The sequence below is a fragment of the Myxine glutinosa genome, chromosome 1 (genome assembly GCF_964187855.1).
Source record: "Myxine glutinosa chromosome 1, kmMyxGlut1.1, whole genome shotgun sequence".
NCBI lineage: Eukaryota > Metazoa > Chordata > Myxini > Myxiniformes > Myxinidae > Myxine > Myxine glutinosa.
Window position 1 is genome coordinate 321928281 of NC_136261.1, and position 25297 is coordinate 321953577.

General features: G+C 47.7%; 1 protein-coding gene across 1 annotated transcript; it reads left to right on the top strand.

The window, feature by feature from the left end:
- Positions 1-1671: 1671 nt before the first annotated feature.
- On the top strand, positions 1672-25297 carry LOC144892411 (tetraspanin-1-like). Its single transcript, XM_078778997.1, has 5 exons — positions 1672-1713; positions 13678-13878; positions 15229-15303; positions 24704-24817; positions 25235-25297. Exons 1-5 carry the CDS (start codon positions 1672-1674, stop codon positions 25295-25297), a joined length of 495 nt encoding a protein of 164 aa, XP_078635123.1.

Here is a 25297-nt window from a genome sequence, read left to right on the forward strand (position 1 = left end):
TTGAGTGCGCAGAAGACGGAGCAAGGTTTGTAAAAACGGTGAAGCGCATCAAAGTGCAAAACTTCGCATCCGAGAACGCTTGAAAAGTGACCAAACGTGAAAAAGTTGGTACCGAAGGTGTGAGAGACGCCTTCGCTCACATACTGGCGATGGATGCGGTACGAGAAGCTATCGACCTCCGAGATCTACTAAGCCATCCAATCACCCCGATTCCCCTGTCAATCGCACACAGTGATGGGTCAGTGACGAAGATGACGAAGTCAGCGCTCACGAAAGTTCTGGAAAGAAAACAGAAAGAACCTTCCAGCGACATGGACATCTCCCTCTCAGTGAGGCCATCGATCTCGTTGATGGTGGCCTTATTCTTTACGAGGTTTTGACTCGCCACAAACAATCAACGTATCGCTCGATAGCTAGAGATATAATGGTGCACATTTGTTCGCACGCCGGTACCGCAATTGAGGTGCACCTGCTTCTTGACAAGTACCTGACGCCATCAATAAAAGATCTGGAGAGGAGGAACCGGGGTGGTGGACATGAGGATTTTGTGATAACAGGGCCAGAACAGAGGCAAAAGAAGAATGGCAGTGAACTCCTGAAAAACTATCATTTCAAGAATGCATTTCTGAAATTAATGATGGGAGAAGTCCAGAACGAGCAGTACGCTAGTATCATTGACCGCAAAACAGTGTATGTTTCCCACGGGGGAAGTTGTATAGAACTAAAGGTGAACAGTAATGGGTTGCTGGTGGTGTCCGTTCCCTCACAGTATCAAGGCCAACATGAAGAGGCAGACACTTTAATTGCTTATCATGCCGTGACGGCGATGTCAGGTGACATAACCGTGCGCTCCTCGGACACTGATGTTTTCGTGATACTGTTGCCAATCGCTGCAAAGCATCCCCACCGCATAATGCTAGACTACGGAAGCGTAAACAGTCGCCGCTTCATCAGCGTGTCCGAAATTGCACACGTACTGGAGGACAGGGAAGCCGGTACAACAGAGGCTGTCGTTGGTTTTCACGTCCTAACAGGATGCGACTACACATCGGCGTTCTACAGAAAGGGTAAACAGAAACCCTTTGAAATAATGGAGAAAGGGCATGTCAAGGCTTTGCAGTCTTTGTGTGATGACGAAATGGATGTCGTGGGGTTGGAAAGATTCGTTTGCCGCGTGTACGGCAATAAAAGCGCCAAATATGTTGATGAGGTGCGAGCAGAGGCCTCTTTCAAGATGGTAGGGGCGGGAAAGTTCTCTGACCAAGTGAGGAAGATGAACTGTGCTTCGCTGCCGCCGTGCAGGAGAACCCTTCTGCAGCATCTCCATAGGGCTCACTATGTCTCCTTGATGTGGAAATCGGCGTCGAAAGCGAATCCAACGGCCGGAATGTATCCCACCAACTATGGCTGGGAAGTGGATGCAACTGGCAACTACACATTCCAGTGGTTTCTCGGACCTGTACTGCCTGAAGAGCTGAAAAAGCCTGCTGCCCCAGAGACTGAGGAGTTTGTAGAGGATCCCTACGAATGCGACACAGACGTGGAGGACGAGGTCGACCGAGACCAGCCCATAGACACGCTCTCACCTGATAGTGATGGTGAACCCTGGAGTGGGGATAGCGGGAGCGAATCCGAAACGGAGTGATCAACACAGTTTATACACTGTGATCAATGCGGCAGGAACCTTATGCTTATGGAACTACTGTCAATACAGTCCGTACCATATTCGGATAAACTGAGTAGGTTGGGATTTGCTTGTCGGTATTGGTTTTGGATGACGTCATTGTTGGTATCACCACATAATATTTCCATATTTTTGGGTTAGCATTTAAAATTGACGGTTAACGGTACTCGCTATATGTTTTTGTTTGATTATTGGTCACTGGTAATTGATTCAAACCACTTCCTCTTTCCTCTTATTCAATACGGCCAGTGAGAGTTGAATCGCTTTAGGATATGTACGTCATGTTACAGACGTTGACCAGCGATTGAAATCCGGAAGTAGGTTGCCCGCATCCGGGTCGCTCAAGTGGGTCAAGGTCAAATTAGGCCTACAGGAGAACATATTGCTGTCATTGGTATTTTCGTGTTTGGCAATAACCATTGCATTATATGAACCAAGTTTGAGGCTTGGCGCTCTTGGGTTGAATAAATGTGGTCACGTGACCTATTAAAAAAGCTGCTGTTCTCGAAAATGTACAGTATAAAATTGCTGTCACGGTACTTTTGGTGAACTACGGTCCCTACCAAATGTCATGGTGCAATTAGTTTCCTTGTCGCTGTTGGGTTGAATAAGTGCATTTTGGTGACCCGAAAAGGTCACCTGTAGGCCTAAGGTACAGGCTATGACCCGGCAGCAATCCCGACCTTCAGTCAGTGATGGACGATCAACCACCTCATGTAATGAAACCTTCTGTCTCTTTCCGGTTGAACAAATTTCGCTGGTGAACCGTACCAGTGCTCTGCCATCCGAGCTATCTGGGCAACCCTGACCAAGCATGCAATTTTCCCACACATATGATTGGCACTCTCTTTCCGTCAATGCTTCCGGGGCACTCGCTGCAAACCAACGGCCTAAACACGAGAGGGTCTTCCTCCAATGGAGGGACTCTGACCAGGCCAGAACACACGTTTCACGGACTTTTTCTCCAACCACATTTTGGTGGCTTGTGCAATATGGGCTTGATTATCTTGATTATTTTGCAATAATTTTGCATTATAGTGTTGAAACATGAATTCTTTGCTTTTCTCTCCAGGAAAGAACTTTTGGAGGCTGGGAAGTAATCCTTTCTCTGATATTTTCTGGTATTTCTTGGCAGAAATTGACTGTTCACACCTGATTGGCTCACCAACACCTGCAGATGTAAATGCACCCCAGACTATGATTCCACCTCCTCCATGTTTCGCAGTTGTTGAAATGCACTCGGGGTTGAAGCACTCATCAGATCTGCGAAGGCAACGTTCTGGTGCATCACTGCAAAGTTGAGATCTTGATTCATCACTCCACAGAACTCGATTAAACTAGTCTGAATCACAGTGCCCATATATGGCCAAAAGGTTCTTCTTCAGGAGCTTGTGGATTCCAGAATATGTCTTACTTGACAAAAACAAGCAATTCCATTTTTAATATCCCCATCATCATGGAACTTCTCTTTCTTTGGAGGCATTTCTAAATTGAAACACAAAAACCATGACCTACACTAACTGTACAAGTCATAAAGTAGAGCAATATAGGCATTGCATATGCAAAATTTCTCCTTGTTTTATTGATTTCTCCAGTGCCTTCAATACGACTCACCGTTCGTATGCAGCAAAAGGCTCCGGGGTAGCATCATTGGCTGCGGGGTAGCATCATTGGCTGCGGGGTAGCATCATTGGCTGTGGGGTAGTATCATTGGCTACGGGGTAGCATCATTGGCTGCGGGATAGCATCATTAGCTGCAGGGCAGCATAATTGGCTACGGGGTAGCATCATTGGCTGCGGGATAGCATCATTGGCTGTGGGGTGGAATCATTGGATGTGGGATAGCATCATTGGATGTGGGTAGCATCATTAGCTGCAGGGTAGCATCATTGGCTCCGGGATAGCATCATTGGCTGTGGGGTAGCATCATTGGCTGTGGGTAGCATCATTGGCTGTGGGTAGCATCATTGGCTGCGGGGTAGCGTCATTGGCTGCGGGGTAGCGTCATTGGCTGCGGGGTAGCATCATTGGCTGTGGGTAGCGTCATTGGCTGTGGGTAGCGTCATTGGCTGCGGGGTAGCGTCATTGGCTGCGGGGTAGCGTTATTGGCTGCGGGGTAGCATAATTGGCTGTGGGTAGCATCATTGGCTGTGGGTAGCGTCATTGGCTGCGGGGTAGCATCATTGGCTGTGGGTAGCGTCATTGGCTGTGGGTAGCATCATTGGCTGCGGGGTAGCGTCATTGGCTGTGGGTAGCATCATTGGCTGTGGGGTAGCATCATTGGCTGTGGGATAGCATCATTGGCTGTGGGTAGCATCATTGGCTGCGGGATAGCATCATTGCATGTGGGGTAGCATCATTGGCTGCGGGGTAGCATCATTGGCTGCGGGGTAGCATCATTGGCTGCGGGGTAGCATCATTGGCTGCGGGGTAGCATCATTGGCTGCGGGGTAGCATCATTGGCTGCGGGGTAGCATCATTGGCTGCGGGGTAGCATCATTGGCTGCGGGGTAGCATCATTGGCTGCGGGGTAGCATCATTGGCTGCGGGGTAGCATCATTGGCTGCGGGATAGCATCATTGGCTGCGGGGTGGCATCATTGGATGTGGGATAGCATCATTGGATGTGGGTAGCATCATTGGCTGCAGGGTAGCATCATTGGCTCCGGGATAGCATCATTGGCTGTGGGGTAGCATCATTGGCTGTAGGATAGCATCATTGGCTGTGGGTAGCATCATTGGCTGCGGGATAGCATCATTGCATGTGGGGTAGCATCATTGGATGTGGGTAGCATCATTGGCTGTGGGTAGCATCATTGGCTGCGGGATAGCATCATTGGATGTGGGTAGCATCATTAGCTGTGGGTAGCATCATTGGATGTGGGTAGCATCATTGGCTGCAGGATAGCATCATTGGCTCCGGGGTAGCATCATTGGCTGTGGGGTAGCATCATTGGCTGTAGGATAGCATCATTGGCTGCGGGGTAGCATCATTGGCTGTGGGTAGCATCATTGGCTGCGGGGTAGCATCATTGGATGTGGGTAGCATCATTGGCTGTGGGTAGCATCATTGGCTGCGGGATAGCATCATTGGATGTGGGTAGCATCATTAGCTGTGGGTAGCATCATTGGATGTGGGTGGCATCATTGGCTGCGGGGTAGCATCATTGGCTGCGGGATAGCATCATTGGCTGTGGGTAGCATCATTGGATGTGGGTAGCATCATTGGCTGCGGGGTAGCATCATTGGCTGCGGATAGCATCGTTGGCTGATGGTGTGGCTGTGCTGCTGATGCAATGCCCTCTCCTGGTTAGGGCAGGAATTTGTAATTTAGTCATGGTGCCTGCAATATCTCGCCTACTCCACGCAAAAGACACCGTGGGATCTATAACGTCCACTAACTAATGCTAGCAGACAAGACGCCCAGTTAACTTCCATCTGAGGGACACGTTGGTGAATAACACTCCCTACCTGTGAAACACCGAGATGACAGTTTACAGCTGGGTCGGTATTCAAACCCAGGCTAGACAGCTTAAAGGTGAGTCTCCTCGAAGCCATCCTACCAGCCCTGCAATACTATTGTCCGACACATTATTGACAAGTTACTAAAATTAGATGTCAGACCTCGGGTTTCAAGATCAATTCAGTTTTCTTCCAGAGACCACAACGGGTGATGTGTGATAATATTTTACCACGTGTCAGGGTTTTTAGTGTTGGTGCACCACAAGGTTTTGTTGTCTCTTCCATTTTGTTACCCTCGCTAGAATTAGGGTATTGCATTTGAATCCGTTTGTTTTTGTCCGCACAGAATAAATATGATTTTCTCTGCAACCGTTGGTGCGATTGACAGGAAATTTTCACCATAGGTGCAACTCCACCGGTATAATTTTTTAATGATAATTATGACGTCATAGGTCACGTGGTTCGGCCGCCATCTTGGAAAAACCGAAAAAAATTGCACCTCTATATCTTCGAAAGCGCTGAATAGAAGAAATTGAGACGGCTCATTGTAAAGAACTCTCCATGTGGAATAAAATATGTTAATGATGATGTCATAGGTGCCTCCATTATGATGTCATAATTCGACAAGTACAAAACTTCATCCAATCAAGATGAAATTTCTTGAGCATAATCTAGGAATAAATTAGTTTAGAAAAAAAAATGATGACGTCATCGGTCACGTGGGTCGGCCGCCATATTTGTTTTAACACAAAAGCCTTAAAAACCACTGAACATACATCCTGGCGAGGGTTTGCAATCTCTGATTGCTCTTTTTCTTGTTTTCTTTGTATACAAGTGACGACAGTACTTCAAGCCCTAATGGTAGTGTTGCCAAATATGCAGATGATACACTAATTAGTGGGTTCACAATTAATGAATATGTTGTGGCGTACACGAAAGCCCACTGGCGTGGTGACATCATTCCGCGCACCAAGTGGGCGGCGGCCACGCCCGAGGGGTAGGCGTGGCCTCAGGATATACACAGGGCGCGCAGCCCGGAGCGCGCTAGTGCTACAGTGACCTCTTTGGAATAAAGAACTATAAACTTACCGCGTTGTCCGCTTCCTCCTTGGTAGCAAGTCACGCGCGTAGCACCGCGTGCTTCATTGGTGACCTCCGACATTCGAGTCAGCCGTCGCTGACTACCCGAAACCGCCGCAACAATGGCTACCAACGCGGTCTCCATCAAGCTCCCCGAATTCTGGGAGTCACAAGCCGAAGTTTGGTTCCTGCAGGCGGAAGCCCAGTTCCGACTTCGAGGCATCACGGTGGACGAGACCATGTACTGCCACGTGGTCGCCGCCCTCGGGCCCGGCACGGCCACCCGCGTCATGTCGGTCCTAAGGGATCCACCTGCTGACGGCAAGTACGAGGCGGTCAAGCGTCTCCTCCTCGCCACGTTCGGCCTTACGGTGGACGCACGGGCCGATCGCCTCTTGGACCTCCCCGAGATCGGGGACACACGACCGTCGGTCCGTATGGACCATATGCTGGCGCTCATGGGCGACGAAACCCCGAACGCTCTATTCCAGGCATTGTTTCGACGCCAGCTGCCAGCACGAGTCCGCCTCGCTTTGGCTGGTTCCGCGTTAACGGAACCCCGTGCGCTTGCTGCCGAGGCTGACAAATACTACGCGGCTTTGGACACGCAGGCGAGTCTTGGCGCGGTTGCCGCTCTCGAGGCTCCCGAGGCTTTCCCCGATGCACCGCACCTCGTGTCCGCCGTCACGCCCCGCCCACCACCACCGCCGCCGCCGCGAAGAAAATCGCGGCCTCCGACGCCGCAGCTGCCCGCCTGGTGTTTCTTCCACGCCAAGTTCGGCCACGAGGCTCGGCAGTGTCGCCCGCCGTGCTCATTCGGCAGGTTGGGAAACGGGCGAGCCGGCGCTCGGTGGCAACGGTGAGCGTCGGCAATTCAAACAGCCTTTTGTACATAACGGACACCTTGTCCGGGCGCCGTTACCTGTGCGATACCGGAGTGCAGGCGAGTGTCATTCCTGCCGGTACGTCCGACAAGCACACCGCGGGCCGAGGTCCCACGCTGCTTGCGGCCAATGGTACGTCTATACGCACGTACGGAAAACGCTATCTCTCCCTGCGGTTCAGAGGTCAGGTTTTCCGTTGGTCGTTCGTTACGGCCGACATGCCCATGGCACTGCTCGGCACGGACTTCTTATGTGCTAATGGATTACTGGTCGATGTAAAGCGCAGAAGGCTTGTCCAGGCTGAGACGTTCAGCTTGCTCACGTGTGCGCTGCCCGCCTCGTTGAGCAGCTCACAGAGCGGCTCACCGAGCGGTTCGCCGAGCGGCTTGCTGAGCAGTTCCATTCCGGCCAGGTTCATCTGTACGCTTCCGGCAGGGGATGAATTCGCCCGCCTCCTCGCAGGTTTCCCGGCCCTCACGCGGCCCACCTTCTCGGCGGGGACCGTAAAGCACGGGGTGGAACATCACATCCCCACCGCCGGGCCACCGGTCTACGCCCGGGCACGCCGCCTCGAGCCGACAAAGCTCGCCGTAGCTAAAGCGGAGTTCGCTACGCTGGAGCGGCTCAGCATCATGCGGCGCTCCGAGAGCGCGTGGGCGTCCCCGCTCCACATCGTGCCCATGCCCGGCGGGGGATGGCGACCATGCGGGGACTACCGGTGCCTCAACGACGCCACCACCCCCGACCGCTACCCCGTCCCCCACATCCAGGACTTCTCCGCCCGGTTGGCGGGGATGTCCTTCTTTTCAAAGGTGGACCTCGTACGCGGCTACCATCAGGTCCCTGTCAGGCCAGAGGACATCCCGAAGACGGCTGTCATCACGCCGTTCGGGCTTTTCGAATTTCTTCGGAAGCCCTTCGGTTTGAAAAATGCGGCTCAGGCATTCCAGCGCCTCATGGACAGCGTCTTGCGCGGCTTGGATTTTTTGTACGTCTACCTGGACGACATCCTCGTCGCCAGCGCGTCCCGCGAAGAGCACCTTCGTCACCTCTGCACGCTCTTCGAACGTCTGGGCCAGCACGGCCTGATCGTGAACCCCGCCAAGTGCCGGTTCGTTGTTGCTGAAATCGACTTTTTGGGGCACCGCGTCACCAGGCATGGGGCCGTCCCCCTACCGGCCAAGGTGGAGGCAGTGAAGGGGTTTCCGCGCCCACGCACGATCAAGGGGCTCCAGGAGTTCCTGGGCATGGTAAACTTTTACCATCGGTTCCTGCCCCGCATCGCCCAGCTCCTGCGCCCCTTGCACGAGGCCCTCCGGGGGAAGCCGGGTAAAGGTGACGTTACCTGGACCGAGCAGATGGACGCGGCGTTCTCGGGCGCGAAGCTCGCCTTGGCCAACGCCACCATGCTCGCGCACCCGGCGCCCGATGCACCGATCGCCCTCACCACCGACGCCTCGGACTATGCGGTGGGCGCGGTGCACGAGCAATGGGTGCGTGGTGCTTGGCAACCGCTGGCGTTCTTCAGCCGGCAGCTTCGCCCGCCCGAACGCCGTTACAGTACCTTCGACCGCGAGTTGCTTGGGCTTCACCTGGCGGTCAGGCACTTCCGCCATCTGCTCGAGGGCCGTGCGTTCACGGCCTTCGTCGACCACAAGCCGCTGGTTTTCACGATGGGCAAGGTCGCCGAGCCGTGGTCGGCCCGGCAACAGCGTCACCTCACGGCCGTGTCTGAGTACACGACGGACATCCGACACGTCGCGGGAAAGGACAACCCGGTGGCCGACTGCCTTTCCCGGGCCGTCGCCCACGCAGTCCACCTTGGCATCGACTATAACCCGGATGGCGGCGGCCCAGGCCGCCGACCCCGGGGTCCAGGCCCTGCGGACCGCCGTCACGGGCCTCCGCGTCACCGAGGTGCCCTTCGACGGCGCGGGCACGGCCCTCGTTTGCGACGTCTCCCTCGGGCGGCATCGTGCCCGCCCGCAGGCTGGCAGCGCCAGGTTTTTGACGCCATCCACGGCCTGTCCCACCCGGGCGCGAAGGCCTCCCAGAGGTTGGTCGCCGACAAGTTTGTCTGGCATGGCCTCCGGAAGGCCGTCCGCGGCTGGACCAGGACGTGCCTCGCGTGCTAGCGCGCGAAGGTGCACCGGCACACCCAGGCCCCCTTGGCCCCGTTTACGGTGCCGGAACGGCGGTTCGACCACGTGCACGTGGACCTAGTGGGACCTCTGCCCCCCTCGTGGGGTAATCACCCATGTCCTTACCATGGTGGACCGCACCACCCGGTGGCCGGAGGCCGTGCCTTTGGCGGCGACGACGGCGTCAGACGTCGCGCAGGCGTTCATCGCCACCTGGGTCGCCCGGTTCGGCGCCCCCTCGGACATCTCGTCCGACCGCGGCCCCCAGTTCACCTCGGAGCTCTGGGCCGCGGTCGCGCGGGGGCTCGGGGTCCAGCTGCACCAAACCCCAGCCTACCACCCCCAGGCCAACGGCCTGTGCGAGCGATTCCACCACTCGTTGAAGGCCGCGCTCCGGGCCACCCTCCGCGACGGCGGCTGGGTCGACAGGCTCCCCTGGGTCCTGCTGGGCCTCCGGAGGGCGCCCAAGGAGGACCTGCGTGCATCCGCGGCAGAGTTGGTCTTTGGACAACCGCTGCGGGTGCCGGGCGAGTTCCTCCCCGACCCCATGGCACCTTGGTCCGCGGCGCAGGAGCGTTCTGCGCTGCAGGAGACCACCCGGAGGTTCGCCCCGGTGCCGACGGCGCACCACGGGCACCCTCCTACACACGTCGCCCCGGAGCTTCGCACCGCGGAGTACGTCTTCGTCCGGCACGACGCCCACCGGACACCACTGCGGCCCCCGTACGACGGGCCTTTCCGCGTGCTGGAGAACGGGGTGAAACATTTCACCCTGGATATCGGCGGCACTCCTGACCGGGTCTCCATAGACCGCCTCAAGCCGGCCCACCTCGACGTGGACCACCCACCGCCGGTGGCTCGGCCCCCGCACCGGGGCCGCCCCCCTGCGGGCGGACCCCCGGCACCGCCCAGCACCGCAGGCACGCCGCCCCCCGGTCCGGCACCCATCCCGGGTACAGCCGGGGGCATCCCACCTGGCATCCCTGCACCCCGACGCCACCAGTCGCCAGAGGGCGCTTCGGCCGAGTCATCCATTTGCCCTGCAAACTGGCCCTCCAGGTGCGCGGGAATTCTGGGGGGGCACGTGTGGCGTACACGAAAGCCCACTGGCGTGGTGAGATCATTCCGCGCACCAAGTGGGCGGCGGCCACGCCCGAAGGGTAGGCGTGGCCTCAGGATATACACCGGGCGCGCAGCCCGGAGCGCGCCGGTGCTACAGTGACCTCTTTGGAACAAAGAACTATAAACTTACCGCGTTGGCCGCTTCCTCCTTGGTAGCAAGTCACGCGCGTAGCACCGCGTGCTTCAATGTGATCGAAGTTTAGAAGTTTGTAGAATGGTGTGACCGTAATTATTTAATTATTGATGTAAATGAGACAAAGAAATGTTTTTTTAATTTTCGTCATTTTGCAGGTAGCCACGACCATTTGTTACCTCCGCCACCAAAGGTGGATGAAGGTTATGTTTTCACCCCTGTCTGTCTGTCCGTTTGTGAACAAAATACCTCAAAAAGTTGTGGACGAATTTGGACGAAATTTCGCAGAGATATAGTGTATGTAACAAGGACGAGATGGTTAAATTTTGGTGAAGATCAGGATTCGGATCTGGCTACTAGAATTTTAAAGTTATTTTTCACCATTGGCAGGGGTGGATCCAGAGGGGGGGGTGCAGTGGGTGCGTACCCCCCCCCCCTCCCTTCGATCCATGATGAGGCTGCAGGCAGTGCGAATCTGCTGAACTGTTGGACCAGGGAAGAACACAAGGCCCTGCAGAAACTTCCAAGAACGCACGAAATGCCGTTTCTGACAATTAATTTTTTTTTAATTCCCTGGGGGAAGACCCCAAGACCCCCCCCCCTTTATTTCCCCCCCCCCCCCAGCGCTATAGTTTCATGGATCCCTCCCCCCCCCCCCCCCCGTCTTGAAATTGTTGGATCCGCTCCTGATTGGGAGATAGGGACAAAAACGATACATAGCAGGATATCTCAAAATGTTGTGGACCGATTTGGACGAAACTTAGTGGAGAGGTTGGGTGTCTGACAAGGAAGGATCTATTAGATTTTGGTGAAGATCTGAATATGGATTCGGATATGAGAATTATTTAATCTTTTAAGTGATTCTTCACAATTGGGAGATCGGGCCAAAAACGACACATAGCAGGATATCTCAAAAAGTTATGAATGGATTTGGACGAAACTTATTGGACAGATTGTGTGTGTGACCAGAAAGAATCGATTCAATTTTGGTGAAGATCCGGATCCAGATCCGGCTAATATAATTTTTTAAGTGTTTCTTCACCATCGAGTGATATGGCTCACCAGGTGGAGGTATGCTCTCAACTGAGTGCTGTTCTAGTTTATTCTGGACTAGCAGAAGTACCTGGCGTTGCCGGGCGGGGGAGGAGGGGAGGAAGGGGGGGGGGTTGGGGGGGGAAGCGGAGGGGAGAGGGGTTAGCTGGTTAGAGGGGGGGAAAGGGGAGGTTGGGGGGCAAGGGGAAGGGGAGGGAGAAGGGGGAGGGAAGGCGGGGGGTGGAGGGGGGAAGAAGTTTCAATATTGTTGAAATGAAGATCAAATAGCTGTATGTTGAAATATGTTGGAAAAAAAATCAAAACTTTACATGGGGTGTACTTACTTTTTCACGTGACTGCATATATATATATATATATATATATATATATATATATATATATACATACACAATTTCAAAACTCACCTGGTCACAAGTGTGCCTCACTGACCGGGTCCTCAATCGAGGTCCTCAGCATCATCCCATTTTGGCCCTTCAACCTCGATACGGCCAGCCAAGGTGGGCCAGTATGGGGGACATACACCTCCACATGCAGCAACTACACCTGGATGCATACATACCCCCACCCCCAGCCAGTGAGACCACAGACTACAACAACAAAAACCCCTCTGCTCCCAGAATTCACAGCAGCAAACATGCAAACATGGTGGAGCACTCAAACACCCATCTTATAACTTTCAACACTCACCAATAAAACACACCAGATCACACACACACACTCACCCACTCACTCACACACAAAAAACACAACACCAACCAACCACCTACCTTTACAACATACACCACTCAACATACAAAACCCCACACACTCATGCAAAAATCCATTCATGCACAAATCCACCCGCTCATACAAAAACACCCTCACACAAAAACATACCCTCACCCACTCACTCACACATAAGAAAAATAGAATAACAAAAAAAAAAAAAACCAACCAACCACCTAGCCTTACAACATGCACCACTCAAGCAAAAACACATTCATTCAAAACCACACCCACTCATGCAACACACACACACACACACACACACACACACACACACCTCCATTTATCTTCCACACTCAGTCACTACCCCTTTCGGCTGAAATGAACCACCCCCCACAACCTCAACCTACACCGTTCGACGTGCCTCCATAAACTTCCTCCAAATCCAAAATGAGCCTTTCAAGGCAACCTGGGCCACTTTGTCACACATTCTCCTTCTTTCTGTCCCACACACTCCAAACCGAGCAAGAAAGCCAGAAAAGGAATTGCCAACATACCCTCTACACCCCACCTCAAATGGCTGACAAGAAACTCGCCAACCCTTCTCCCAGCACTCTGCCTCCAGCTCACTGTACTTTCCTCTCTTCCTCTTGTGCACCTCCTCCATGTTCTCTTCCCAAGGTACAGACAATTCTCCTAATGCGATCACACACTGTATTTAGTATATACTAGGGCATGCCCGTACTATATATATATCTAAAATTATATCCCCCCCCCTCTATTTACATGAAATGGTTTGGTCCAAAGCGAACGGCTTGCGAGTACGGTGACAATCCCCCCCCCCCCCTCTATTTACATGAAATGGTTTGGTCCAAAGCGAACGGCTTGCGAGTACGGTGTTTTTTATCGGACCCGTGGAATTATAGATAGTAGTTTTAATTAGTTTTAAAACATAGTTTAACGCCAACATAGTTTGCCAACGTGAAATAAATGAATACGCTCTCAAATGTGCCGTCCGAGGCAGAGTCTGTTCGGCACGTTCGGCACACGTGATAGCTCGCTGCTCTCTGATTGGTTGAATCGTTTTTTGGACATAGCTCGGTAACTACTTGTCCGATTAATATGAAACCTTGAAAAGGCACATCCTCGGGTCCCCAGCAATATACCTGGCAAGTTTAAAGTATATCGGACCCGTGGTTGTCGAGAAACAGCGGTCACAGACATACATACATACATACATACATACATACATACATACACACAGAGATTACTGGAATTATAGATAGATACTGTATTTTTTGCAGGTTGCTGTGATTACCTTGTGTTGCCTTCAGTACCACAGGTATTCACATTGAGTAAAGGTTCCATAAAGTACAATACAGTTTATTGACGTCATGACTCCTGTATCCAACAGCTTGGAGGACTTACTCTGTTGGCGGCCGGCATCTGGGTGAAAGTGGATGGTTCGTCCTTCAACAAGATATTGGGTCCTGCAGTCAATGTCCATTTTGCGAACGTTGGGTACTTCTGCATTGCAGTTGGATTATTGCTCATCGTAATTGGCTTCATAGGCTGTGTTGGAGCTTACAAAGAGAGCAAATGTCTGCTTATCACGGTATGTAGACATAGTAGAAGTATGTATATCCACATTATGGAAATCTAACAAAAATGATAATCCAATTAACATGTTTCTATTACCTGATATTGTCTAGTTATAATCCTGTCTGTATGTGGCTCCCTGCATCTGAGTCGAAACTTCATAATTCTTTGGCTATTTTTTTTTTTTTTTTTGGGTATACAAGATGGAGGCTCGTGTGAGAGCTAACATTAATCACACAAAAAACCAGCACACAAAACATACAATAAAGGGAGCGGGAGACAAGATGGGGAGAGAGAGGGAAGCACACAAGCACAACAGCAGAGAACAGGGAGATCTGTGGGAGGGAGAGGGCTTGGGGGGAGGAGGCATGGCAAGGGGGGGTAGGGGGGGTGGGAGAGGTAAAAAACACATGGACACTACTAGAACTTCCTGGAAAGAAAGAAGTCGATATTTTAAAAAAAAAGTGGATCTGGGATGAATTAGCGGGGGCAGAAAAGATCAAGGTGTTGGATGGGGGGAAATAAGAAATGGTGGTGAACAGCTGTTTTAAAGACCTGGAGGGAGGAGTGAGATTGAAGAGAGTGAGGGAGCTTGTTCCAGAGGCGGGAGAAAAGAGGAATGAAGGAGTGAGGGTGAGCAGAGAGTCTTGAGGGTGGGGGTGGGCCTTGTGTTGAAATGGACTATTCATGGTGAATATTCATAAACTTGAATCTTCTTGTGTCATCCTTTCTCGCTGGGGTGGGGAGGGCAAGGGGTGGTGTATTGTATTTGCAATTATTGGGGTGGAGGGAGAGGAGGGGGTGAGGAGGTGGGTATACGGCTCACAGTTGAGGAGCTGTGGGATGGGGTGGTTGAGTGGGAGGGCGATTGAGTCTGTAAAATTGCCGGAAAATGCATTACGTAATATATGGATTACCCTTGATGTGGCTGACTCCACAACATGAGTGTTTTATTTCCTCCAATAACCACAAAGCATTCACAATTGACACAAATCACTTGGTATTGCCTGGAAATTTCCACCGCACTCCATAAACTGAGTAAACACCGTTTACAGCACTCTAGTGTAAATTAACCAGTTCAGGAAACTCATTCAGCCAAGTTCTTCATGTTTTCAAGTGGACGATGGGTACAATTAGTATTAAAATATAACTAAAGGTTCAACAAATGAAATCTGGTGTTGAGAGGAATGCTTCAAATTGGGATGAAAGTAAAAAAAGAAATAAAGTAATTTTGTTCCAATTCCAATTATCAATTTGTTTCGGAGGAACTTTTGATTTGTTCAGTTTGTATTAACAAAACCATGTAATTGGGGGAAAGTGAAATGTATTTTTAACCTTTGGTGAAATGTTTCCTCTTCCTTCCCAGTTCTTCATTATCGTATTGATAATCTTGATTGCGCAGATTGCTGCTGCTGTTGCTGCTTTGGTGTATGCCGATGTGGTAAGGCCTTTTCAATGTGCTCTTGAGATGGGTTTTTTTTCGTAAACAATGTCCAGGCTAGTTGGGGTGTATATGTCTATATATATGTATATATACTAGCTAGGCTCGGCTCTCTGCGCTCGCCTCACCACACGTCGTTACTGAGGAACGGGCTTATTTTAGCTGAGGATAATGACTGTACCTGAGTTGCTGTGTTGTCATGATTTACACCAATCATAATACAAACAATTATTTTTCACAAATGTATTTGTTGTGTTTGTGATATTACATTTTTATAAGCAATTTAGGTTTAAGATTTAGATTGAAAAAATATATAAAATTCAAAAAGGAACCCGACAGCACATACATACGGAAGGGGAAGGTGCAGACTGGAAGTTTGGGACGATTACACCTCATCACCACGTAATTTAAAACACCTCACCACCATGTAATTAAAAACACCTCACCACCATGTAATTAAAAACACCTCACCCCCACGTAATTTAAAACACCTCACCACCATGTAATTTAAAACACCTCACCACCATGTAATTAAAAACACCTCACCACCATGTAATTAAAAACACCTCACCACCATGTAATTTAAAACACCTCACCACCATGTAATTTAAAACACCTCACCACCATGTAATTTAAAACACTTCACCACCACGTAATTTAAAATACCTCACCCCACCTAATTTAAAACACCTCACCACCATGTAATTAAAAACACCTCATTACCATGTAATTTAAAACACCTTATCACCATGTAATTAAAAACACCTCACCACCATGTAATTAAAAACACCTCACCCCCATGTAATTTAAAACACCTCACCACCACGTAATTTAAAACACCTCACCACCACGTAATTAAAAACACCTCACCCCCATGTAATTTAAAACACCTCACCCCCATGTAATTAAAAACACCTCACCACCATGTAATTAAAAACACCTCATTACCATGTAGTTTAAAACACCTAATCACCATGTAATTAAAAACACCTCACCACCATGTAATTTAAAACACCTCACCACCATGTAATTAAAAACACCTCACCACCACGTAATTAAAAACACCTCACCCCCATGTAATTTAAAACACCTCACCCCCATGTAATTAAAAACACCTCACCACCATGTAATTTAAAACACCTGACCACCATGTAATTAAAAACACCTCATTACCATGTAATTTAAAACACCTCATCACCATGTAATTTAAAACACCTCACCACCATGTAATTAAAAACACCTCATTACCATGTAGTTTAAAACACCTCATCACCATGTAATTAAAAACACCTCACCCCACCTAATTTAAAACACCTCACCACCACGTAATTAAAAACACCTCACCACCACGTAATTAAAAACACCTCACCCCCATGTAATTAAAAACACCTCACCCCCATGTAATTAAAAACACCTCACCCCCATGTAATTTAAAACACCTCACCACCATGTAATTTAAAACACCTCACCACCATGTAATTTAAAACACCTCACCACCATGTAATTTAAAACACCTCACCCCCATGTAATTTAAAACACCTCATCACCATGTAATTAAAAACACCTCACCCCACCTAATTTAAAACACCTCACCACCACGTAATTAAAAACACCTCACCACCATGTAATTTAAAACACCTCACCACCATGTAATTTAAAACACCTTATTACCAACTAATTTAAAACACCTCACCTCCACGTTATTAAAAACACCTCACCTCCACGTTATTAAAAACACTTCACAACCACGGAACCGAAAGTTTCAGGGAGTAGTTCAGTGACAACACAGACAATGCCCAGATATGTAGATATACAGATAAATGACTGTACCTGAGTTGCTGTTTTGTCATGGTTTACACCAATCATAATTCAAGCAATCATCATGCACAAATGTATTTGTAATATACGTGATATTACATTTTATAAACAATTGAAGTTGAAAAAAAAAATTCCCAAAATAATTCCCCAAAATATCTATATTATAATAGCCGTAGATGATTCTGTCTGTCTGTCTGTCTGTCTATCTGTTGGGTGTCTGTCCGGGGTGTGGCTTACTCGGTTTGCAGAGTAGCTCCACCCATAGCTCCACCCATTCTGGGAGTGGCTATAAACAAATATCCACCATTTTATTAACTCGCATAGCTTTGAGTCCTGTTTTGTAGGCCCGTGGTGTCTTGCTCTCCCCCAGTTTTATTTCAAATCAAATTCGATAAATCATTTCATTTTTCACAGTCGCTAACATAGTTTTAGACTCGGTTGAAAAAAAACGGGAAGAAAATCCAATGAAAGTTGCCGTTTATAGAACGAAATGAATTCTCAAAGGCCTGTAACTTCAAGGCCATTGAGTCTCTCTCACGCCTTTATCTCCAATCTAACTCACCATATGATTTCATTTTTATCGATGGTTTTACTTTTAGACTCGGTGTCAGCAATAATTGAGAACAATCCACACACGCGGGAAAATGCAGAGATATATTTTTTAAAATCGCGTCATGGTGTATCATACACCGCCCAACATGACACCGCCGGCAATGTGTCGATATATATTAAAAATTCGCTTTTGCTTTTCCGTTATGATATATTACTATTTCGTTTGATGATAGTCGTCACAAAAACGTCAACAATGATGCCGACATATATTTCTTCGTTTTTATTTCATTCAACATATTAGCCGGAAGTAAAATATGTTTCAGGAAATTACCGAGAGATATTTCTTCGTTTTTTTTATTAGTTATGTGCGCATACACTTTAAATAGGTTTATTTGAAATCTTTAATTTTCCACAAACATTCCACACACGCGGGAAAATGCAGAGATATATTTTTTAAAATCGCGTCATGGTGTATCATACACCGCCCAACATGACACCGACGGCAATGTGTCGATATCTATTTTAAATTCGATATATCATTTCATTTTTCACAGTCGCTAACATAGTTTTAGACTCGGTTGAAAATAAACGAGAAGAAAATCCGATGAAAGTTGCCGTTTATAGAACGAAATGAATTCTCAAATGCCTGTAACTTCAAGGCCATTGAGTCTCTCTCACGCCTTTATCTCCAATATAACTCACCATCATGGTTTTAGACTCGGTGTCAGCAACGCGGGAAAACGCAGAGATATATTTTTAAAAATACACCATATCACCGCCCAACAGCCAACAAGTATCATACACCGCCCAACATGACACAGACGTCAACATTTCGACATTATCGCTTTTTCTTTAAACCGAGCCGAACCGAATAAACCGAGTGAATTCACCGTTTACCTTTGGTGACAGTCGTCACAAAACGACATATATTTCTTCGTTTTTATTTCATTCAACATTTTTAGCCGGAAGTAAAATTACCGAGAAATTACCGAGTTCAGGAAATTACCGAGACATATTTCTTCGTTTTTTTATTTATTAGTTATTTGCGCATACACTTTAAATAGGTCTATTTGAAATATTAAATTTTCACAATGTAATTTACTTGCCATTTGTCATTTGATAATTATGAGACACTTCCTATTGAGGATCGTGACAATTCATGCGGTGCGTGGAAACTTCCATTTCCAAAATGGATGAAGAACGCAGACCTGAACAGGATGCAGCTAGAAAACGAATGAGAAGGGCGAACGAGTCCGTCGTCGAACGTCAATGCAGACTTGAACAGGATGCAGCCAGAAAACGAATGAGACGGGAGAACGAGTCCGTCGACGAACGTCAATGCAGACTTGAACAGGTTGCAGCAAGAAAACGAATGAGACAGGAGAACGAGACAGTTGAGGAACGTGAACACCGACTCGCACAGGATGCTGCTGCAACAACGATGAGGAGGGAGAACGAGACCCTCGACGAACGTGAACACAGACTCGCACAGGATGCTGCTGCAACAACGATGAGGAGGGAGAACGAGACCCTCGACGAACGTGAACACAGACTCGCACAGGATGCTGCTGCAACAACGATGAGGAGGGAGAACGAGACCCTCGACGAACGTGAACACAGACTCGCACAGGATGCTGCTGCAACAACGATGAGGAGGGAGAACGAGACCCTCGACGAACGTGAACACAGACTCGCACAGGATGCTGCTGCAACAACGATGAGGTGCGAGAACGAGACCGTCGATGAACGCCAACACAGACTCGCACGGCATGCTGAGCAACAAAGACGTTGGAGTGCTCAGCAAACATATACAACCGCAGCCATAATGGATCCGGCCGAAGTATCCGATAATATTGTTCAAGAGCATAAATGCGGTCCAATGACGTCACCATGTGTGTACTGTTCTGCACACCATTTCACAAATGAATCAACAGGACAAGGGGATGGATTTACACTGTGTTGTTCCAAGGGAAAAGTTAAATTGCCTCCCCTATTTGCCGTACCTGCTCGACTGCAACAACTTTATCAGGGTGACGATGGAAAATGTCGCAACTTCCGAGACAATATCCGGAATTACAATTCGGCATTAGCTTTTGCATCAATGGGTGCTCAGATCTCATCTCCTCCAGGAAATGGACCATACTGTTTCAAAATCCACGGTCAAATTTACCATCGCTGTGGTCCATTACATCCATCACATGTACATGAACAAGCACAATTTGCACAATTATTTATTTTGGATACAGCTCAAGCTACAAAGGAACGTATGAATCGACCTGAGAATCACAGATGTTTGCAAGAATTGATGGCAGAACTGCACAACATACTATCTGACGTTAATCCTTATGTCACATGTTACAAGACTATGTTCGAGCGTGAACAGGAAGAAATCAGGAAAGCTGTCCTTGAAGATCGCCTCCCTTCTACCTTGGAAATGCATTTTCGTCGACTGTGTGCAGACGACCAAAGACGTTACAACATACCAACTGCTGATGAAATTGCTGCTGTCTTCGTTAGTGGACAAGATGGTGAACCACCTGCAAACAGGGATTTCCAGGTTCATTTGCATGACCAGGGCTTACACAATCTCTCTCCACTTTCCTCTCACATTGATCCCATGACATATCCCATTCTCTTTCCACATGGCGAGCCTGGATGGATGATAAACATGCCTCACCAGCGACAGACTGCGGTTCGAAACAAGGTAACTCATCGTGAATTCTATGCCTACCGACTGGCTATTCGAAATGAATTCAGCACTATCCATTCTTCGGGGAAATTGTTCCAGCAGTATGTTGTCGACGGTTATTGCAAGGCAGAAGCAAATCGACTGCAATACTTCAAACAAAATCAGGAAACCCTTAGAGCCATGGAATACAGAGGACTACTGGACCACGTCCAGAACGTTGCTGCTGATAACCAACGTCCTGTCGGTCGTATCGTCATTTTGCCGTCGAGTTTTGCAGGGAGTCCCAGAGCTATGCAGCAGAACTACCAAGATGCTATGGCCATTGTTCGCAAATTCGGAAAACCAGATCTTTACATCACGTTCACGTGTAATCCAAAATGGACAGAGATACAAGAAAACATCGGCCAACACCAACGAGCTGAAGGCAGACCAGATTTAGTGGCACGCGTGTTTCATCTGAAATTAAAAGAGTTAATCGACGATATAACGAAGAAGCACGTGTTGGGCAAAGTACGTGCATTTCTCTACGTCGTCGAGTATCAGAAGCGTGGCCTACCGCATGCCCACATATTACTCATGCTGTGCCAAGAAGATAAAATTTGTACCGCTGAAGACATTGACAGAATTGTTTCCGCACAAATTCCTAATTCAAATGAGTCACCAGAGATCCATTCCTTGGTGAAGTCTCACATGATACATGGTCCGTGTGGCAATTTAAATCGCCATTCGATTTGTGTGAAAGATGGAGTGTGCAGTAAAGGCTTTCCAAAAGCGTATGCTGCAGAGACACTTGCGAGCATAGATGGCTATGCCCTTTACAAGCGTCCCCCAAATGGACCCACCATAACCGTTCATGGAACCGATGTTGATTGCCAATATGTCGTCCCATTCAATGCTTATTTACTGAAGAAGTACAGAGCACACATCAACATTGAGGTTTGCGCAAGCATAAAGAGTATAAAGTACTTATTTAAATATGTGTACAAGGGACATGACTGTGCCAGCATCGAAATTCGAGAGCGCGGGAGAGTGGAGGTGGACGAAATAAAGACCTATTTGGACTGTAGATATGTCAGTGCCCCAGAGGCAGCATGGAGATTGATGGAATTTGAAATGCACAAACAGTCCCATTCCATCACCAGACTTGCGGTACACTTACCTGAATTGCAGACTGTTGTGTTCAGGGATGGTAACGAGGAAGAAGCCATTGTACGACATAGGGGTACAACACTTACAGCTTGGTTTCAGTTAAACCAGAGAGACCCTGAGGCACGAAGTTATCTGTACCATGACATTCCAAAATATTACGTATTTGAAGATGGACAAAAGACATGGAAACTTCGACGCCGGGGCGGCAACAAGGTTATCGGACGCATGGTTTCGGCAAGCCCTATGGACATTGAGCGCTTTCATCTTCGTGTACTCCTGCTGCACTGCCCTGGTAAAACATCATTTGAAGATCTCAGAACCGTAGATGGAGCAGTTTGTGAAACATACAAGGATGCAGCCAGGAAATTACATTTAACAGAAGATGATACAGAATGGGACAGGTCCTTAGCTGATGGAGTTATCTTTGCCATGCCACAACAATTGAGATCTCTTTTTGCAACCCTATGCATATTCTGCACACCAACAGACACGTCGGCACTGTGGGAAAAATATAAAAACGACCTTTGCGAAGATTTTGTGCACAGCGGCCATATCTTGGAACAAAGTATTTTCATGGCATTGCGAGAAATACAGTCCTTCCTCCTAAGACATGGACAGACCTTGGAAGCATTTCAGTTACCAGTACCTCCAGACACTGTTGAAGATCTTTCGAGCGATGATTATCAGTATGTACCGGGAGATGAACATGAAAAAGGTGAAAACAACAGACAACTACTAAATGATGACCAAATCAAAATTGTAGATGAGGTCCTACAGGCCGTTCATTGTAGGGACCAGTACACAGGCAACCGGTTGTTTTTCGTTGATGGACCGAGCGGAAGTGGCAAGACCTTTCTCTATAATACGCTTCTGCACATCTTGCAAGGCCAGTGTCGTTTGGTTCTTCCAATGGCGTACTCGGGCATTGCAGCAACATTGCTAGCAGGGGGCCGTACATCGCACCATCGATTTAAATTGCCAGTGCCCATTTTGGAAAACTCCACATGCAACATATCACCTACGAGTAAAGATGCAGATACTCTAAGGAAGGCCAACCTATTCATTTGGGATGAAGCACCTATGGCTCCAGCATATGCTTTAGCGGCTGTTGATCGATGTCTCCGGGATGTAACCAGCAACAACATTCCTTTTGGTGGAAAGGTCTTACTTCTTGGTGGGGACTTCAGGCAGGTTTTGCCCGTTGTACCTCGCGCTGCACCTGCAGCAATCATCGCCACATGCATCAAGCGTAGCAAGTTGTGGCCAAAGTTCAAACTGCTGAACTTAAAATCAAACATGAGAGCTAATGATGACGAAGAATTCTCAAAATGGTTACTGTCGGTTGGAAATGGGACTGTGGAAACAATTCCTGACTCAGATTTAATACGACTGCCTGATCGTATCTGTGTAGAAGACAACATGTCTTTAGCAGAGGCTGTTTTTGGTAATTTGAACGAAATCCATTCAAACTATGATGCGCTGGCACAACGAGCCGTGTTGTGTCCAAAGAATGAATCCACATTTGTGATCAACGATGAGATACTGGATGCATTTCCTGGGGAAGAAAAGACGTACTTCAGCGCTGATTCCATTGTCTGTGATGACCCTGAAGAGGCACTAAATTATCCTATGGAATTCCTAAATCAATTAACTCCTTCTGGAATGCCATTGCACAAACTTCGTCTCAAAGATGGTGCTGTCATCATGTTACTCCGTAACTTTGATCCGAAACAGGGACTGTGCAATGGTGCAAGATTGGTTGTTAAAAGATTGTTGCCAAACATAATAGATGGAGAAATAATTTCTGGCAGTCACAAAGGAACACGCACATTTTTACCCAGGATTAGTATTGCACCTTCCGATACAACACTACCATTCGTACTCAAACGCCATCAATTTCCAGTTCGTGTGGCATTCTCTTTCTCAATAAACAAGAGTCAAGGTCAAACATTACACAAAGTTGGGATTTACCTACCAGAACCCGTCTTCAGCCATGGCCAATTATATGTTGCATTGTCGCGTGCTAAACGATTTGAGGATGTCAAGGTAAAGGTAGTCAGTAATGGCCAACAGGGAAAAATTGATGGCCGCAGTGGAATCTTCACCCGTAATGTTGTTTACCCGGAGGTCCTGCAGTGACACCATTCAGGCAACAAAAGGAGGTCACGAAGGAAAATAGTTAATTACTCCGACACATTTAGTTGCGGTGATTGAAAAATAACCGGACTATTGTTGCTGTTTTGATGCTTTTTACTGCTGTTTTGATGCTTTTTCACTGCTGTTTTGATGCTTTTTCAGTGCTGTTTTTTCACAGCTGTTCTGATGCTTTTTCACTGCTGTTTTGATGCTTTTTCACTGCTGTTTTGATGCTTTTTCAGCTGTTTTGATGCTTTTTCACTGCTGTTTTGACGCTTTCCACTGTTGTTTTGATGCTTTTTCACTGCTGTTTTGATGTTGTTTCACAGCTGTTCTGTTGCTTTTTTGCCGTTTTGCCTAAAAATCTCATTTCAAAAAAAAAAATTCCAAAAAAATCTCACAATGATGACATATAATTCAACGAAAACGTTGAAGCAACCGCATAATATTACGGTGTTGTTTAACTCTGAGTGAGAATAGTTCTAAATTTTTAAAACTTTCTTCTGATATTTGTGATTTCTTTCAAACAAACTGTATTTCCCATCTACACGGGCATGTATGTATTCCTATTAACGTTATGTAAAGTACATAAATTGTGTGGATTACATCATTTGTGGATGTGATCAATTATTGCCAGTAACCATTTTATATAACTGAATGTGCAGGTGCAGCATCTAACTCAATATGTCGAAATGTCACACACATCCATGCCCGTGGGATTCCCACGGGTGACCCCGCTAGTATATATATATTGGGAAGATTTAAAAAAAAAACTACCCTTAGGACATACCGACGGGAGAGATAGGTGCATACCAGAAGTTTGGTAGGATTTCACAAAAGTTTGAGGGAGTAGTTGAGTGACAACACAACACAACACAACACAACACAGACACTGCACAGATATATATATATATATATATATGGGGGTGGGGGGGTTATTGAGTGCTGCATTCTCTCAAGTAGCAGAAGTTGGAAATGATGTTGAATTGTTTTAAAACAAAACTTTTGAAATAAAGTCCAACTGGAAGTAAGCTGTACTTTACTACTCGTTTGTAGGCAGAGGACATTGTAAAAGCAGAAGCAAGCCAACACCTGAAGGAAGAATATGGCAAGAAATCCAATCCAAAAGGAAAGATCATCACTGAGGTTTGGGACTTGTTCATGAGAAAGGTGAGAGAAGTCACTTTTTTTGGATGTGGATTGCTGATTTGACCTTTCAGGAATGTAAAATGAAAGATACACTGTAGTTGTTTTCAGAGATTGATCTGTGACTGCTAAGTAAATTTTAGTATTGAATGCATCTTTATAGGTACTACATATTTGTATAGGTATAAAATTTAAGGCGTATTTTGGATGGTGAGCTTTTGAAGCATATATCAGTAGATAGTAGATAAATAGTTCAGACAATTTTGAAGTATTAAACTCGCCCAAGGGCCGACCTTTTTCAAATACAGTAACACTGTGAGATCATTAATATCCACATAGGACTACAGATGGGATGTGAGATCTTCAAATCAAGTGAGCGTGAGCAGATGGGAAAGCTAATAGCATCCCCTTTTGAATGTAAGATATACTCAAAAATGTTAGACCTTTTCCGATACAGAGAATTATTACCAAAGTATGAATATGGAACATTCATCTACAGCATGA